Genomic DNA, 18,279 nt, shown 5'->3' on the forward strand with positions numbered 1-18,279 from the left:
CCCCCCTCCCCTTCCCCTAATTTTGTTTGATCTTCGAACATTACTCTACCATGAGATAGAAAATTACAAATCTAAACGACACCAAATAAAACAAATATAATGATATCAATACATCCAAAAATAATTGTTTTTAAGTCTATTCTTATTTTTACTGAAAGGCTTGCAACGAAATTTTATTCAAATTTTACGTTTATTCCTCTTCATTGTCGCATGCGTTGAAGAAGAGAATTGACATCTATCATCTCGGCTTGGGGAGGATGAGGCCCCGATTTCATCCACCGTAGGAGTACTGAGGCGAACAACCAGACTGAAACTCTAAAGTTTCGGTCTACAACTGTCAACTGATGATGATCATGAAGACCATATCCCATCCACTCTCTTGTCATGAAGAGATTGGTCAATGAAACTGTAACACCCGTTTTTTTTTGTCATAATAAACTAATACTTATTTTATTTTATATGTTACCAATTATAAATTAATACTTATTTGATAAAATTCAAATCGGCAACTCTGTAGTTATGTAAACCATAGCGAGAGTTGTATTCGTAGTATGTATAAGGATGTTCGCAATTTTTATTTATTTACTTCATTCCCTAGTTTTTAGTATTATTTTTTTAATCGATATAGCGTTTCTATTTACTACTGGGGGAAATAAAGACAGACCAATTGTTTTCTTACCGACACTGTCTATTTTCGTGACCATATATTGCATCTTTATTTTATTATCTTTTTTTTTAGCAGAAGAAATGCTATGTTTTGTATGTTCGTCAACCTTTGATTTTTCTTTTCCTTTTTGGGTTCTTGTTCTATTTTATTTTTTGTTGTTGTAGATTTTTTTTCTCTTTGGTGGTCTATTTATGTAATATTTTGTTTTATTAATAAATAGAAAAAAATCTCGAAAAGAAAGAAGATATCATTGAGACAAATGACGTTCTTACACTAAATACTGGCAGAATCATTCATTACTAGTTTGATATACAACACCAATTTTTTAATTATTAAATCATATGCTTAGATTTTATTTTCTATATATCAAAATCTTTCAAACTTAAAGTCACATGAATTCTGTACGCCTCTTAATCCTCTCATTGCCTAAACCATTTTTGCTTATGTGCTCAATATTTCCAAATAACAAAATTTTATTATTTCCTCATAATTCTTGTTTCTCTCTGCAGAGAAATTAAATAGCAATTTTCCGGGGAAAACAAAGTCGAAGAAAAGCCTTAAGAATCGTGCATTGGAAAAAGACAACCACCACACCCACAAAATTAAAAAAATAAAAATAAAAAAATAAAACAACCCCTCAAGCAAGATTGTTTTCGACACGCACTTTAGGTCTCTAGGGATTTTCTGGGTACCATTTCTCTCAACCTTCTTCTGAAATTTCCCTTCTTTTAATTGCTTAGATCGTTCTTGATTTGATGCATTTGCAATAGCTTAGGGGCAGATCCGGATTGCAACTTTAATTTTCCTTCGGTAATTGGGAGTTTTCTTTGTAATTAACTCGATTTGTTTGATAATTGAATCAGAAATGTGTTACTTGGAGATGTGGTTTAATTATCTTTGTGGAAATGCTTATTATGCATGTGTAGAAGATGCTCAAATGTTAATCTCACACAAAGCTAACTGCCAATATCATGTTTTTTTTTTGTGTATCAGAATTAAGTTGTTAATATGAATTATTTGTGAAACATAATAATGCAGAAGCTACACTTGGAGCCTGAAGCTAGGTCTACACTTTGATCTAGTGCTTGTGTTGTAGTCAGAGTTATGAATCCAATGCAAGGGCAGCAGAGTACTGGTGGTGGTTCATCCACTGATTTGAACCAGGGAGATAATGAACCGGTCTATAACGCAGAGAGCTCTTTGAACACCATGATGAATCCAGTGGACAACGGACCAACATACGAAAGCCCGAGTTCTCATAACTGGTGGAGGCTTGGGGAATCCAGCTCCGTGTCAGGGCCATCTGATATCAAGACAAATCACCAGCTGCAACACGGAGGGGTTCATGCAGCTGGTTACAACATGAGAAATGGACCCGCTTTCTTGCGCGGTTCAAGCTCTAATGCTGCAAATATGAGCATGGACATGGACAGCAGCGATGATGACTATGGTGCGCGGCCTTCCGGGCTCGTATTCCGTCATAGTAGCTATGGGAGTTCGTTAGGGAGTTCGGTCCAGGCCACTGGAGAGAGCAGCAGTGGCCCGGCCGCCTCTTCCTTGGATGGTTGGGGTTCGTCCTGCAAAAGAAAGGCTTTTGAAGCAGCAGCAGCATCAGCAGCTCCTAGTCCTACTCTTCCTGACTGTTCAGGTCTTTCTCATTATGGTGCTTCGAGTAGTTTGAGTCTGGCTACACCCTCGCAAACTTCTCCAAACCGGATGGAACACATGTTTGGATCTGGTGGTGGTGGAAGAGCGGTTGCAACCAATGCTTTTCATTCTGACACTTCATCTAGAACTGGCAGAAGATTAAATCTGAGGCACCCTCAGGAGTATGCAGGATTCAGCATATCTCATAGTGGAGGTTCTATGCAGCAGAGTTTACCATTAAACTCTCCTCAAGATGTGAGATCAAGCAGTGGTGAGAACCAGTTAGTCCATCTCCCTGCTTTGGCAAGGAACATACCCCAGTTTGCTTGGGATACTTCTCTCAGTTCAAGAGCAAGTACTTCTTCTTCAGGTATTGGGATGCCTGCAGAGCTATTCGGACCACCGAGAAGCAATCCAGAGCAGCAGCCGCCCATGTTTGCACCTCCTGTGCATGATCAATCTATCTGGAGCTTCACTCGTGGAAACCCTCCTTCAACTATAGATGCGCAGCAGATGAGTCCGGCGTGGATTCCTCCTCCTCAGAGCGCCCCTCCACCGAGAACATCAGAGCTTTCTCCTTGGTCTTTATTTCCCAGTGTTGAATCTCAATCTACTACTAGTCATGGACCTGCTGCATCTCTTCCTTTATTGCCTTCTGTTTCCTCAAACGAGGCAATGCCGTCTAGTTCTTCTAGTAGCCGCAGCCATCGCTCACGGCAGAGAAGGTCAGGGCTGTTATCCGAGAGGCAGAGTGAGCTTCTCCACTTGCGCCACTTAGGGAGGAGCTTAGCTGCTGACAGTGATGGAAGGAACCACCTCATCTCCGAGGTCTGTGTTCTGTAAAAATACTCGCTCTTCATTAGCAACTGCCACGTGTGACTAGTTTAATATAGTTGCACTTGTTCGTCTTATTTTTTTTGTAGATACGTCAGGTGTTGACCGCCATGAGAAGAGGGGAGAATTTACGGATTGAGGTAATAATTTTATTATGAAACCGTTACAGAGTATTTGTTATGAACCCTTTTTTTTTTTCTAAATCATCAGATATTATGTTTTCTTCAAATGAAATAGGATTACATGGTGTTCGATCCACTTATCTTCCAGAGTATGACTGAGATGCACGATAGGCATCGGGAAATGCGCCTTGATGTTGACAACATGTCGTACGAAGTGAGTATTAATTAATTAATTAATTACCACTTTTTTGACTGTTTTATAGCAATCGCCAATATCATGTGTGGGAATATGAATGTTAGGAGCTGTTGGCGCTTGGGGAACGCATAGGAGATGTGAGCACTGGTCTAAGGGAAGATGTCATTTTGAAGACGATGAAACAACACAAATGTACGTCGTCTTCTGCTGAGTTGCATCAGGACATAGAGCCTTGCTGCATTTGTCAGGTATATTTAACTATGGACTTTTTAAGTGTGTGTGTGTGTGTCTCCTGTAACCTTCTTGACTATTCTACATTGATCATGCATCTGTACATTGCTGTTTTGACAGGAAGAGTATGCAGAAGGTGATGATCTTGGGACCTTGGAGTGTGGCCATGAATTCCACAAGGACTGTATTAAACAATGGGTCATGCTCAAGAATCTCTGCCCCATTTGCAAGACTGTCGCATTAACGACGTGATAGTAACTGTACCTCCTGGCTCCATTCATCATTGCGATGCCAAAAGAATAATTTTAAAAAGTAGAGATCTTATAGATCTGTTCTATCCATCCATGTCTCATCTGAAAATTTAATTGTTATGCTTAACTCGTTGTGTGACTGTTCTAAGAACGTTATGACAGATTATTCATAAAATAGCCATGGGAACGGAATAATTCCTCTTTTTACTAGAATCATTGTTGATAGGGATAACAGGCCTTTTAATTTCTTTCAAAGACTACATGGCAACCATATAATTGTCAAAGTGTATTGCAGATCGAGCTTTGAACTCTTCCAAGTTCCTCTCGCTCTGAACCAAGTCTGTATCTGACAGTTCATCAAATAAAAGTCCTAAGTTGGTAGTGATAAAAAGAGACTATTCGGTTTGGAGTTCTTAAGATGAACAAATCTCTTGTTGCCTTAACCATCCACTGCAATCACATCACTCATTTTCTTGAAAATATAAACAACCTTAGGCTAACCATTTTGGTACTCAGAAATAACACGGGTCAGAGGCATTTATCCACTTGAAAGGCTCCAAAAAAGCTTTACTAGCTGTCCTTTCAATCCATTTAATCTCCAGGCGTTACTCACATGGTGGACTCAATGTGACCAAGAGGAGAAGGACGTAAGCTCAAGAAAATAAGCTTGATCATTGCTGCTACAGAGGAAGTGCTACATATACAGAATGGAGTGTGAGACAATTATGGAAAGATGACATATCAGTCTAACATTGGTTCTGGAAGATTACTTTGGCGAGAAGCAATTAGATTTGGATTTATCATAATATTAGGAAACAAGATAGTATGGATGAAGGGGCGTATATGAATAACTTTGGGGAGTTAGGTCATCGTTACGCTTTATAGAGATGAGATTTGCGTGTTCTTGACAGCTTAGGTTAGACATTGGTGAGTGTAACTCGAGAGATTAGAAATCGATCCGTCTCTAGTCATGTGTAAGAGAGTAAATCGGATTAGACATTGGTGAGTGTAGCTCGAGAAATTAGAAATTGATCCGTCTCTAGTCGTGTGTGTATGAGAGTAAATCGGATTAGACATTGGTGAGTGTAGCTCGAGAGATTAGAAATTGATCTGTTTCTAGTTGTGTGTGTGTGGGTAAATCGGATTAAATAGATCTATGTAGATTGTTTTAAAAAATTCTAATATACAAGAAAGAGTTTTTGAAAGAGTTATGCTTGTTCTGGTTGTTTGTTTTGTCCCTGAACTTCCATTTGATATCATGGAAACCATAAAGAAATTTGTCACATTACAAAATTCTATCATGTTAGATGGAAGCAATTTTCGATTGGAAAGCTAGGATGTGACACATTATCAGAGGAATATATAAGGATGCTTGGACAGCTGTTGAACAAGGATGGTTGCTCCCACCATGCTTATATAAGACAAGAAACTTGCGCACCTAAAGAAAGATGGACTGATTCGGACAAGGCAACATCTAAATTCAACTCAAAGGCATTAACAACAATTTTTTCTGCTGTTGACCTAAATAAACTCAAAATATTTTAAGGGTGTGAATCAGCTAAAGAAGTATGGATACATTGATCACTTACTTTGAAGGAAATACAAGTATAAGAAGAACTAGGATTGATCACTTGGTGTCCAGATTTGAAAATCTCAGAATGGGAGATGATGAATCAATTGTTGGATTCATATCTAAGATTAGCAAGATAGCAAATGAATCTGCAGTCCTTGGTAAAAATTACACGGAAAAGAGCTTGGGCAAGAAGCTGATGAGGTATCTATCTACCCCCTCGGTTTGAACCTTAATTACAAAGCTGTCTTAAACATCGTGTTGACATTGATGATATGGAATTTAATCAACTCCCTGGTATCCTTAAAGTTCAAGACCTGAAGAAGTCTGATGAGAGCTAAATCAAAGGAAGAAGATAGAGTGACGCGTATTGAGGACAACTTGAGTCTGATGGCTAGAAACTTCAACAAATGATTAAGAGAGTTAAAAAGGGAAAAAGCTGCTATGGTGGACAAATTCAAAAGCATGAGTCTGATCGCTTCAATTCTCATTCTTCCCGTTCTTATATGTCAAAGGGAAATAGAAAGAAAGACTTGCAGTGTCAAACAATCTAAAGAAGGAAAAATCTCTTGTGTGCTTTAGTGATACTAAGTCTGAAAGTGACAGTGATAATGAAGAACTTCTTCACAATTTCGTGGCTCTGGTTGGATAAGATGAAACACATGAATTTCAGTTAAGCTTTGATTCATATTCAGAGTCAGAAGTAAAAGAAGATGTTCACAACGCCGATATCAAAACTGAAGACCGAGCTCACTTTGATAAATTTGCTAAACTTTGCCATGAAAATACGCAACTCATCAAAGATAAAGCTATGCTACATACACATGTGAACATTCTAGAAGTACCCTCTCAGTTTTTTTTGTTTCTTCCAACACTTGTAAGATTTTGTAACTACTGTTGATTTTTTTTTAACCAATAAGACTTGTAACAAATTTCTTTAAGTGAGCATTTTCTCTACATTTTCAAAGATTTTATACAAACAATTGAAACATATACTAATATAGGTCTTTTTCAAAAAAAAAAAAACATATACTAATATAGGTGCTTTTCTGGTCAATAGCACATGCATGTTCTTATTTTGTTTTTTTCATTTAGATTGTAGCTAGGTTGTAGCTATCTTCTACTTTCGAAAAAGGTATGAAACAAAAAGAATTTATATGCTAATTAAATATGTTAATTTCTGAGAGTGTCCGATGTATACTACTTAAATAGTTCTAACAAGTCATGATGTTGGTCTTATAAAATCTATTAAAATTTAATATTTTTCCTCATTAATTGTTATTTACAGATAATAGTTCTCATTAATGGTAACAAATATCTAGAGATACAGTTGATACATTTAATAATATGATGTACCTCAAAATCTTGTCTTTATGAATACAAAAACAACCCCCAAATTTTAGTAAAAACAATTAGAGGCATTATATTCAAAATAAACGGTCTCTTTTTGGGTAGATAAAGATGTCTTGCATATTAAAAGTGGTCCGTAGAGAATAAAAGACCTCACCACTACAATGTCACGCCACAACGCACCACAGCCACCGAGGGATCTTACCAAGCAGCACTCATGGCCGCATGATGTGAACCGCAACGAGGCTTGGCTCCGGAAGAAAAAGAAACGATCAGTGGATCTCATTCCTCGAAGCAAGAGCGTCACGAACGACGATGTCGAGGAGCTTAGAGGTTGCATCGAGCTTGGGTTTGGGTTTGAGCCAGATTCTCCTGACTTGAATCAAAGGCTCACCGATACAATCCCGGCTCTAGATTTGTACTGTGCTGTTCATAGACAATATTGTAACCATTTGTCCCGAACTTCGTCGTTCGCATCGGAAACTGACAGCATTAGCTCTAGCACCACAACGGTTCTCGACAAAGGTATGTGAATTCAAATTGTGGGATCTATTTTTCTGTGGTAGTCACCTTAAGGCTCAACTAGTTCCAGGCATGATCATGCTTTTGGTAGGTTTTTTCCACAGGATAAAACATCCAAAGCTTAGAAGTGTTTTTCTGTTATTTAATTTTTGATATCACGATTTGATAAAATTAAAAAGGTGACGATCGGAAGACAGTGAAGCAGAAGCTGAAGCAATGGGCTCGGGTGGTCGCTTTTTCAGTGCGGCAAGCCAGGAAACCCAGTTGATGTTCTTTGAACTTCTTCTGATTATGCACAAAACAAATGGGATTGGTAACATGATTGCCAATATGAATAAAAACGTATCTCTAAGTCTAAGCTATCAAACTGTTAAATATGTTTTGACGCCAATTGCGCCTTTTTTTTCTTCTTAATAACCAAACACTTAGTTGTTTTGCGAAGCCAATAGTTGCTTATGCTGTTTTTATCTTTGTTTTTCTTCAAACCAATTAAAGGATTCTCACTGAATGTGGTTCAAAACCATCGAATGTGATTCTAAACCATCTTCTGAATGTGATTCGTAGAGATGTCAAAGTAGACCGCAACCCGCAGATTATATCCAAATAGTCCAGTAGCGGGGCGGACCTGGACATATATATACAAACCGCAATCCGCATCAGATCGGCCTACTTGAACGCGGGTTGATCCGCTTAACACTTCTAAAACTAAAAGTTTTAATAGAATATCAAAATTATGAATAACTTAAGATATATGTTTTCTAAATATTTTATTTTCTATAATAAAAAAAACTTTAAACTATGTAAAAATACAAATGAAGGAAAAAATATTATAAACAAGAATAAACAAGACATCTAAAAACAACCACATTTTATATTTGCACAACATAAATTAGGTTTTATGTTTCTTTTGACAATTTGAGAACCTAACTATTATAGCAAACACAAATAAGTGAATTTTGTAATCAACTATCTCAACACTTTAACTTTCAATTTCTTTGGATCAGTTGATATAGTACGCTTATGGATGATCTTTGGCTTTTGTATCTCAGCTCATTATATGTTTGTTATTCTCAGTTTTGTTAATTCTTGGATACAAGTGTGGAATGATAATTTAAAACAAACATGTTATATATATGTAAATAATCAAATTATAAGAATACTGTAAAGTATATTTTCTTAGTCTCACTCATTTTTCTATAATTATTTTATCATTTCTTTGGAAAAATAAACTCTTTTCAATATAAATATATCATTTACAGAAGAAAAAAATCATGATTTATCTTTTTTATAATTCACACTCAATGTAAAATGATATTCATCATACATGAAAATCACATAGCATATTTTAAACATCATGAATAGAGATCCACAGGCTGGCCCGCAAAACTGCTTAGCTATTCGGGGTGGACTTGGTCATATATATACAAACCGGCTCAATTTTGTAGACATCATGTTTTTTCTATGTTCAAGTAATTTTAGTTGTTGATACAATTGGGAACGATTTTGATCCTAATTGTTTATTTGTATTTAAGTTTTTTAAAATACCCTTTAATATTAGTGTTTTAATGTTTAAAATTCTCTTTCTGTAGAATTTAGGGGCCAAAAAATTCATCACTTATAACTTCATAAATATCAGGACATTCTCTGGCACAAGAGCCGGAGTGTCTGAGTTTTTCCAGGTCGTATTCTAGTTATGTTGGTCTAAGTGAGTGATCAAGTTTTGATTATATTCACTTCAGTTAGTAACTAAGTAGTGGCTCGTAATAATGACTAACTTAGGGCAAAGCGTAAACCCGTTGGTTCTTGGTTAGATTTCTAGTGGGAATAGAGTCATTGTTACCTTGGCCAGACGATAATAGGACCATGCTTAAGGCCTCATCAAAAAGTCCGGTATCGGATTAGTCGTCTTCCTGTCTCCTTGGAGGATTAGTCAAGAAGATACACTCCGAGTTAAAAAAAACAGTATTCGGGGTAGCCAATTTTCTTGTATACTTGTAGGAGAGATGAAGTAGCGTGGAAGCCACACATGTAATAGAGGTAGAGAATAATTTGGATGATTCCAGTTTGGACTGAACCGGGACATGTCTTTCTCATCTTCTTTGTTTCTTAGACATCCTGAGAAGTCGTACGTCCGAGAACATTATAAAAGCTAGAAGAGCCACTAGCTATTTATTATTAGTATTCATTGTAATAACCACCCTAAAAATGTAGGAAAAAAATGCATGTACTTTTAATTTTTTTTTGGTTGGGACATTGCAAAATGAAGCTGTATTTTTGGTACAGTAGTGTAATTTTACTCTATGAAACGGAACTCAAACTAATTGTTTGGAGAAAAAAGTTGGAAGATATTCAATTAATTGTGCAATCTTAGTTGGAAATACAACCAATTTTAACCAATCAAAATATTCAAAAAGGTAAAGTATAAACCAGATATACCTTCACTTAGAATGTTTAAACGGATTGCTCAAAAAAAAAAAAGAATGTGTAAACGGTTATCTCTGCCCTGTAAACCCTGCCCATTTACGGGATTGACTGGTTCAAACGCAGCGATTGTGGTTGCGGGTGCGGAAGTTTGCGGAAGTGAGTGGTTGCGATTTCGAATGTTATTAAGTGTTTCGTATGATTGGCATAACGTTTGAAAATTATTGTATTTTCGGGTCATTTTTTACTGGTTTATCCATGTAAAAATCAATTAATAAAAACTATTTAATAGACAAAAAGTTTAATTACAAAAATGATAGTTTTAAAACCAAATATAAGATAATAAATAATAAATATAAAATTATATTTATAAATAATATTATTATAATCATATTATCATAATAAATATAAAAATTATATTTATAAAATCATAGTATTAAACTTCGTGTGATTGTAGCGTTTTTTGTGATTGTTGTAAATTGCCGACAACTGTGATTGTTTCACGGTTACCAACCCAAAAACTGCATTGGCGAGTGGTAACCGTGAAACAAGTGAGACCCTAAATTATTGCACGTTTAAGTAACGTTTGTGTAAACACATTATATATTTGTATCCACTTAATTCGTTTATTTTAAGGCTATTGTGTATGAATAGTCTGTTCATGCCCTCTTTTTATTATAGTTTTTGGTTTTAATTAATGTTAGCAAATAATTTAAAATTTAAAATCATCATACAAACAAAACAAATGTTAGCTAAATCTAATAGGTTATGTTGTGGATAATTAATTTAGGAATAGTTCTTGTAGTTAGACTAGGATGCTGATCTCCTGTTTGCACCTTTCCGGTTTCCGGTCTTTGGGTTAAGTATTTCTCATGTATCCAAACTAAAAAGGAAAACTTTTAGATAAAAATGAATATTTGAATATCTCAAGATATGGTCGAATCTGACCTAATTCAAACCAAAGACTGGTTATATACAGGATTCTTACCCCTAAAAGAGTGGATAATCCGTCATTCATCATTTTTACAATAAGCAACCGGCTAAAACTAGAGTTTTAGACACCAAAACAATATACTCTTGCTATTAAGATCAATAATACATTATATTTTCTCCGCTTGATCGTTTAGTTTGTTATTTATGTAGTATCACGAAGAATCTGATATTATTTTATCCAAACAGTTTGACGTTAGAAGGAAAAGACTGTGATAATGACTGGGAGGAAGCACTATCAAACTTTGACCAACACAACCGACCGCGACATGCAAGCTCAATTCAAAGCTCTGCAGTAACAAGTGAACTCAGCTAGGGAAAATGATAACACCCGTACGGGTAACCCGAAGATCATCTCAGAAGTTTAAAACTTTGAAGAGAAGATGGAATAAACTCCAAGGAGCTGGAGCAAAGTGTGTGGTGATAGCCAAGTGTGCGGAGATTAACGCAACTTGAAGCCGATAACTTAGTTCTTCGAAGAGAAAACTCTGACCTGAACATAGCAGCACGAGCATGGTGCAGGTTCTAAACTCGTGTTGTGACCTATCAAACCTTGGATATCCCTACCGGGGCAGGAAACGCGATCCAGCGGACTCCCATAGAAAACATAGAGCAGATTGTGGATGCGACAGCCGCAAACACCAATCATGCTAACTTGCTTATGGAAAATTAGGACATGGACACATATACTGAAACGGATATGCAAGAGGCACCATTGGCCAAGAAGTCGGCAAGACCGCCAACCTTGAAGAAGTCTTCTTTAAAAAGTTAGAAGCTGTACTTACCTTCAGAGCCGGTCTTGGAGGTAAGCGGGAGAAGCGGCTGCTTCCAGCCATCATTAAATTATCAAGTTTAGCGGCTACATTTTTACAATATTTATCTAGTAGCTCCAGTGGCAATGGTGAAATTTGAGTTTGAAGGTGAGGGTTCGAGACTTTACGCAGTAATATTTTTTAAAGTAGTTTTTTTTATAAATAATTAAACATAAATAGGCCATTTTTTCTTAGTTCTGCTTCCAGCCCGGTAAATACACGGACCGGCTCTGCTTACCTTGATCAAACGTCTTCCTGGTGTCACTCCACAGATCCAGAGAAGCACCCTATATTCCTATGCATGTGATCGTCCTCATCGAGATGCAAATCAATTCTCTTTTTTTTTAATCATGAGAAACCAGTAATCTTAATTTTTATGTTTATTATTAATCCCTTTAATCTTAGTTTTTATGTTTATTATTAATCCCTTCAAGATAACATTAATGAGAGTGTCCTAATATATTTATTTTAATTTTTAACGGTAACCAGCAGAACATTTATTAAATATTGTATAGTATTTTTTCCACAGAATATTTTTAAAATAGTATATAAAGTTTTTTTTTTTGGGTCTAAATGTTAAGAATAGTAGTAGTAGTAGTAGTATATAAAGTTCCGTACTAATACCCTTAATTCATTTAAATGGAAGAAAATAATAATATAATTTATTACCATGCCAATATGAAACAGATACAGCTAAATTTGGTTCGAAGTCAAAGCTTCCTCGATTAAGAAATTGTAGAAAATAAAGAGTTTCATTAAATTCGAATCTAAAAATTGATTTCAGTTTCATTTATATTTAAAAACAAAAAATCTTGGAAGTGTCTGTTTCCTGCTCACAACAGATGATGAGAAGAAACTTGACCCTTTGGCTAGCTCAAGAGCTCATCTCTCCTTGTACAAAAATGGCCACACGTATCCTACCTTCTCTCACCATCTCATCCCTCCTCCACCATGACTTCTTCTACTTCCCTCTCTCTTCGTTTCAGCCCTCCTCCGCACACTCTCCTCCCTTCCAAACCCAGAAGATCCCTCGTCGTAGCCGCCGCTCAGACCGCTCCTCCGGCCGTAGAAGCCGACCGGCTCGAGCCGAGAGTGGAGTTGAGAGATGGTTTTTTCATTCTCAAGGAAAAGTTTCGTAAAGGGATTAACCCACAGGAGAAGGTTAAGATCGAGAGTGAGCCAATGAAGCTGTTCATGGAGAATGGCATTGAAGAGCTAGCCAAGAAATCTATGGAAGAGATCGATGGCGAAAAGCTGACGAAAGATGATATTGACGTTAGACTCAAGTGGCTTGGTTTGTTCCATCGCAGGAAGCATCAATGTATGTTAATAAGTAATAACTATCCTCTTTATTATAATATAAAGGTTTTCTTCATGATTCTTGTTATTTTTTTACAGATGGTAAGTTTATGATGAGGCTGAAACTACCAAATGGTGTGACCACAAGTGCACAGACGCGGTACTTAGCGAGTGTGATTAGGAAGTACGGGGAAGATGGATGTGCTGACGTGACAACAAGACAGAACTGGCAGATCCGTGGTGTTGTGTTGCCTGATGTGCCTGAGATCTTGAAAGGTCTTGCTTCCGTTGGGTTAACGAGTCTCCAAAGTGGAATGGATAACGTGAGGAACCCTGTTGGGAATCCTATAGCTGGGATTGACCCTGATGAGATAGTCGATACAAGACCTTACACGAACCTTCTCTCGCAGTTTATTACTGCCAATTCGCTTGGAAATCCGGAGTTCAGCAACTTGTAAGATTACATTTTTCGTTTTCGATATGAAGATTTGTGATGTTGAGTGAATGAATAAATCTACTAAAGAGGTTTATTTATATGCAGGCCGAGGAAGTGGAATGTGTGTGTGGTTGGGAGTCATGATCTCTACGAGCATCCGCATATTAATGATCTGGCTTACATGCCTGCTAATAAAGATGGTCGGTTTGGATTCAATTTGCTTGTGGGAGGATTCTTTAGCGCCAAAAGATGCGAAGAAGCTATTCCTCTCGATGCTTGGGTCCCTGCTGATGATGTTCTTCCACTCTGCGGAGCTGTTCTTGAGGCCTTCAGAGATCTTGGAACTAGAGGAAACCGACAGAAGACAAGAATGATGTGGCTCATCGACGAACTTGTAAGTACACTCTTCTTGCAATTTTTTTTTTTTTTACTTTGGTTTTGGTAGTTATTGATTTTTTTTTTCAAAAAAAATAAAAAATGTTAAAGGGTATTGAAGGATTTAGAGCTGAAGTAGAGAAGAGAATGCCAAGTGGGAAACTCGAGAGAGAGTCTTCGGAGGATCTCGTGAACAAACAATGGGAGAGGAGAGACTACTTCGGGCTCCACCCTCAGAAACAAGAAGGTCTTAGCTACATAGGCCTTCACTGTCCCGTCGGTAGGCTACAAGCGGATGACATGGACGAGCTTGCTCGATTAGCTGACACCTACGGTTCAGGCGAGCTCAGACTCACGGTGGAGCAAAACATCATCATACCAAACGTGGAAACTTCGAAAACGCAAGCTCTGCTTCAAGAACCGTTCCTCAAGAACCGGTTCTCACCAGAGCCATCGATCTTGATGAAAGGTCTGGTTGCTTGTACCGGAAGCCAGTTCTGCGGACAAGCGATAATCGAGACGAAGCTAAGAGCCTTAAAAGTGACTGAAGAAGTTGAGAGACTCGTAGCTGTGCCGAAGCCTGTGAGGATGCATTGGACAGGGTGTCCCAACACGTGCGGACAAGTCCAAGTGGCGGATATCGGGTTCATGGGATGCTTGACACGTGGCGAGGATGGTAAGGCTGTGGAGGGTGCTGACGTGTACGTTGGAGGGAGAGTAGGAAGCGACTCGCATATTGGAGAGATTTATAAGAAAGGTGTGCCTGTTACGGATTTGGCTCCATTGGTGGCTGAGATTCTAGTCAAAGAGTTTGGTGCTGTGCCTAGAGTGAGAGAAGAGAATGAAGATTGATTGTTTCAAACCTTTTGGAATTCATTAAATTGAAAGGTTATAAAAAATTCTTGATTCAACTTAAACTATTTCTTTTTTTAATCAGCAACTTATACAGATTCATATAGATTTTATAGACCAAACCGGTAACTCCGCATCCACACAGACAACAAATGACAATTGCTTTCTTAAATCATTTCTATTTAGCAAAATTTTTTTTTTAATCATTTACTTTCTTTTTAAACAAGACTAGGTCTTTGATTATTTATTTTAGTTTAATTTTGTCAATATATATTTTCTGTACCATGTGATTCTTCTGATAAATATTTAGAAAATAATTAAATCATACTAAGTATTAAATATTCACTTTCGTTGTTTATAAAATTTTAACTAATTTTATGATTTATATTTAGGATAAATAAATAAAATTATATCTAAATATTATTATGCTTTCATGCACTTGTAAACAGATTTACATATTTTTATAAGTTTTAAGTCATTTTTAGTTTATATTAAAAATAAGAAAAAGATTGTATTAAATATTTTTATGTTCTCATCTTAATTAGATATGTGACTAAATAAAATACAATTAATATTTTCTTAATATCATTTAGTTCGGTTCATTTTTTAGATATAAAGTTTTAAGTTGTAAAGTCAATATTGCATTTTTTTTTGGTAAACTTGTTAAGTCAATATTGCATTAGTAAACACTTATACTATTTTAAAATCTTGATATATGTCATTTCTTATAAAATTATAAAAATTTGAGTGTTCAGGGAATGAGAGTTGCGTAAACAAATCAAATTTGAAATATTTTGAAATGTCATCAGTTAGTTACGATTTTATAATGTAGTTATATACCCAAGAAAATAAAAATTGTAGTTATCTTTATGTTCTCATCTTTCTTTAGATATTTGATTTCAAATATAATATTTTGGATGAGTTGTATCTGTTATTTTCAAATTGAAGAACGGGATTTCTGTTTTATTTTGATAAAGCTGAATTAGATACTATTTTATTAGTTTTATTTAGTTTAGTTCATCCTCTTAAATTTTCAAATATATTTTATAAAATTTGATATACTTTGTTTTGAAAAAATAGAAAACAAAAACATAACATTGAGATGCATTAATAAAAGAGAATTTCCATAGGAAAGCCATTTTTAAGTTTTTGTCACAAAAATAACACTTAATGAAGAAAATGACCAAATTAAGTTTTATTAAAGGGTAAAAATGTAGAGTTAAGGGGTGTGGTTTTAGGGATAAGGTTTCAAATTTTAAAGATAAAAATTAAATATTAAAAATTTCAAAATAAAAAGGAATATTTTGGTCATTTTCTTTCTTGGAAGCTATTTTTGTGATAAAAAATTAAAAATGACTATTTGACAGAATTGCCCTTAATAAAATAACTTTTAATATTTTTTTAAATCATGTACATGTAAAACATTCATAAAATAAATCGTAATAATTTGTGAATAAATATTTGATGACATTTATAATTTAGGGGGATTTTCCACAAAGACCTTAAACTTGATTTTAAATGCAAAAATATACCTTAGATTCAATCAAATGCAAAAATAAACTAAAAGGTTAGTGAAATTGAAATCATCTCCTTATGACCAACAAAAACAAGTAATAATTTCTATAATTATAACCCTACGAAGCCTTCTGAAGTTATTGAAGTCTTCTTATAGTTCTCATGTATTTAATCTTAAAAAGAATATGTAAATGTTTTTTAAAAAATTGATGGAAAATAAATTGAAATCGTGTAACTATAAACAATTCTAAATTATGTATACCAAAATTAAATTATTTTCAATATAGATGAGTGAATATAGGTTTGTAAGTCATGATTGTCATTGGTTTAAAGTTTTGTAACATATGTTGAAGTATTGTTTGTATTTTATGGTTAAATTATATAATTTTAATAAAATATAAGAAAATAAATTTGAAATATATGTGTTTAATTTTGTATATATTAAACATTTTATAAGTTGATTTTATGTTTAGTGAAGTATTTGCTGCTATTTAGTTAGTTATTTGATTTTAGAATTTAGAAATCTTCTTAGACAAATAAAAAAAATTCAGGGTCTAGAACACTTATTAGGAACTCTTCTAATGTAATTATGTTAGAAGAGTATCCAAAAAGTCTTCTGAACCGAAAATATTTAATCTAATTGAAATTTTTGTCTCTGTATATATATAGAAAGTTTGTGCATTCTATTTCTTCCTTTCAAATAGCTGCAACAAAAATGTAATGTTTCTCACTCTAAACACCAAATTTTATATCAATTTATCATACTTTGTCTTATGTCTTTTTTACTAATTTATCTTGTTTTTGCATATTTTTTATTTCATGGTTTTCATATTTTATTTTTTTAAGTTAGATCTATATATTTTGGATATGTATTTTCATGTTTTATATGCTAGATTCGAAATTTTTTCAGATTAAACATAATGTGACTGCTTTATGTATTATCCAAGCATAAAAAAGTTATTTTTGAGATTTTTTTTGTTTTGTTTTCAAGCCATTTGTTTTTAAATATGTAAGCTTTTCAGATCTGAGTCGAAGTTCAGACTTCACTACGAGGGTTCTAGAAACTTTTTTGTTCTTTCTTTTTTAATAATTAGGTAAGGTGAGATATGAGATCAAATTACTATTATGCCTCAGTATTAGACTTAAATAAACGTTAGTATGACTTGGGTGGATAGAGTTGTACAGCAACAAAACCATTTCTGGTATCAGATTCTTAGTCTTTGTGATAACCCACATAGTACGTACAGGTTCTTCAAGCAATAGCTCTATACCGTAAAGGAATCATCTTTTCTCTTACTTTCGGTTCCAGAATGCATCTTATTCCTTGTTAATCTTATCCTCTTCATTGACGAATCTCTCTCTCAACATGAAGCCTAAGTTGCCATGGAATAAAGTCACATGTTTCTTTAATTCCAAGACTCTCTCTTTTTGCCAGAGAAATCATTTTTTCTCTTTATTCCCTAGAGGACTTTGCGGTATATATATATAATGAGATCAAGGCCCTCCCCAAGAAATCTTTGTGATCAAAACAAGACATGTCAAACGTAAACTTCCTTGAGCTGCAATACAAGCTCTCTAAGAACAAGATGTTGAGGAAGCCTTCAAGATTGTTCTCTAGAGACAGGCAATCCTCATCAGGACTGTCTTCACCTGGACCAGTGGGCGTCCCTCAGCCTACAATCAACGAGATGAGACGTGTTTTCAACAGATTTGATTCAGACAAAGATGGAAAAATCTCTCAGACTGAGTACAAGGTGGTGCTGAGAGCTCTAGGACAAGAGAGAGCGATCCAAGACGTGCCCAAGATCTTTAAAGCCGCGGATTTGGACGGTGATGGGTTTATTGACTTCAAGGAGTTTATAGACGCACACAAAAGAAGTGGAGGGATTAGATCTTTGGATATACGAAACGCTTTCTGGACATTTGATCTGAACGGTGATGGGAAGATAAGCGCAGAAGAAGTGATGTCGGTTCTGAGGAAACTTGGTGAGAGGTGCAACTTAGAAGACTGCAAGAGGATGGTGAGAGCTGTTGATGCAGATGGAGATGGATTGGTTAATATGGAAGAGTTCATGAGGATGATGACTCAATCTATGAACATTGTCTGAAAATATCTTTCTCTACTATTGTAATAAAGGTTGTTATTTATACATATCTTATTTCAAAAACATAAATGTTGCAAATTTAAA

General features: G+C 35.3%; 4 protein-coding genes and 1 long non-coding RNA gene across 6 annotated transcripts; 4 read left to right on the forward strand and 1 right to left on the reverse strand.

Annotated features, from left to right (window-relative positions):
* The first annotated feature begins 1,064 nt into the window (after positions 1-1,064).
* Positions 1,065-4,158, forward strand: LOC106446819 (E3 ubiquitin-protein ligase MBR1). Of its 2 annotated transcripts, none has more exons than XM_013888624.3 (6): positions 1,065-1,355; positions 1,706-3,142; positions 3,238-3,288; positions 3,386-3,484; positions 3,571-3,714; positions 3,818-4,158. In XM_013888624.3, the coding sequence occupies exons 2-6, from the start codon at positions 1,772-1,774 to the stop codon at positions 3,947-3,949; spliced, it is 1,797 nt and encodes a 598-aa protein (XP_013744078.1). In that variant the 5' UTR covers positions 1,065-1,355; positions 1,706-1,771; the 3' UTR covers positions 3,950-4,158. The 2 variants fall into 2 exon arrangements, with proteins under 2 accessions (XP_013744078.1, XP_013744079.1); XM_013888625.3 differs by having other exon boundaries at positions 1,100-1,477.
* A 2,694-nt stretch (positions 4,159-6,852) lies between these two features.
* On the reverse strand, positions 6,853-9,858 carry LOC125577781. The gene is made up of 2 exons (XR_007316169.1): positions 9,231-9,858; positions 6,853-7,675 (listed from the first exon to the last, which is right to left on the reverse strand). It is a non-coding gene; the product is annotated as an uncharacterized LOC125577781 (long non-coding RNA).
* LOC106449999 lies at positions 7,033-7,931 on the forward strand. Its single transcript, XM_013891653.3, has 2 exons — positions 7,033-7,393; positions 7,570-7,931. The coding sequence occupies exons 1-2, from the start codon at positions 7,033-7,035 to the stop codon at positions 7,656-7,658; spliced, it is 450 nt and encodes a 149-aa protein (XP_013747107.2). The 3' UTR covers positions 7,659-7,931.
* A 2,580-nt stretch (positions 9,859-12,438) lies between the features above and the next one.
* Positions 12,439-14,640, forward strand: LOC106446818 (ferredoxin--nitrite reductase, chloroplastic). Its single transcript, XM_013888622.3, has 4 exons — positions 12,439-12,934; positions 13,012-13,366; positions 13,454-13,742; positions 13,835-14,640. The coding sequence occupies exons 1-4, from the start codon at positions 12,565-12,567 to the stop codon at positions 14,573-14,575; spliced, it is 1,755 nt and encodes a 584-aa protein (XP_013744076.2). The 5' UTR covers positions 12,439-12,564; the 3' UTR covers positions 14,576-14,640.
* Positions 14,641-17,493: 2,853 nt separating this feature from the next.
* On the forward strand, positions 17,494-18,258 carry LOC106446817 (calmodulin-like protein 30). The gene has a single exon (XM_013888621.3). The coding sequence runs from the start codon at positions 17,626-17,628 to the stop codon at positions 18,196-18,198; it is 573 nt and encodes a 190-aa protein (XP_013744075.2). The 5' UTR covers positions 17,494-17,625; the 3' UTR covers positions 18,199-18,258.
* The last annotated feature ends 21 nt before the right edge of the window (positions 18,259-18,279 follow it).

This window comes from Brassica napus, chromosome A9, assembly GCF_020379485.1.
Source record: "Brassica napus cultivar Da-Ae chromosome A9, Da-Ae, whole genome shotgun sequence".
In the NCBI taxonomy this organism is placed as follows: Eukaryota; Viridiplantae; Streptophyta; class Magnoliopsida; order Brassicales; family Brassicaceae; genus Brassica; species Brassica napus.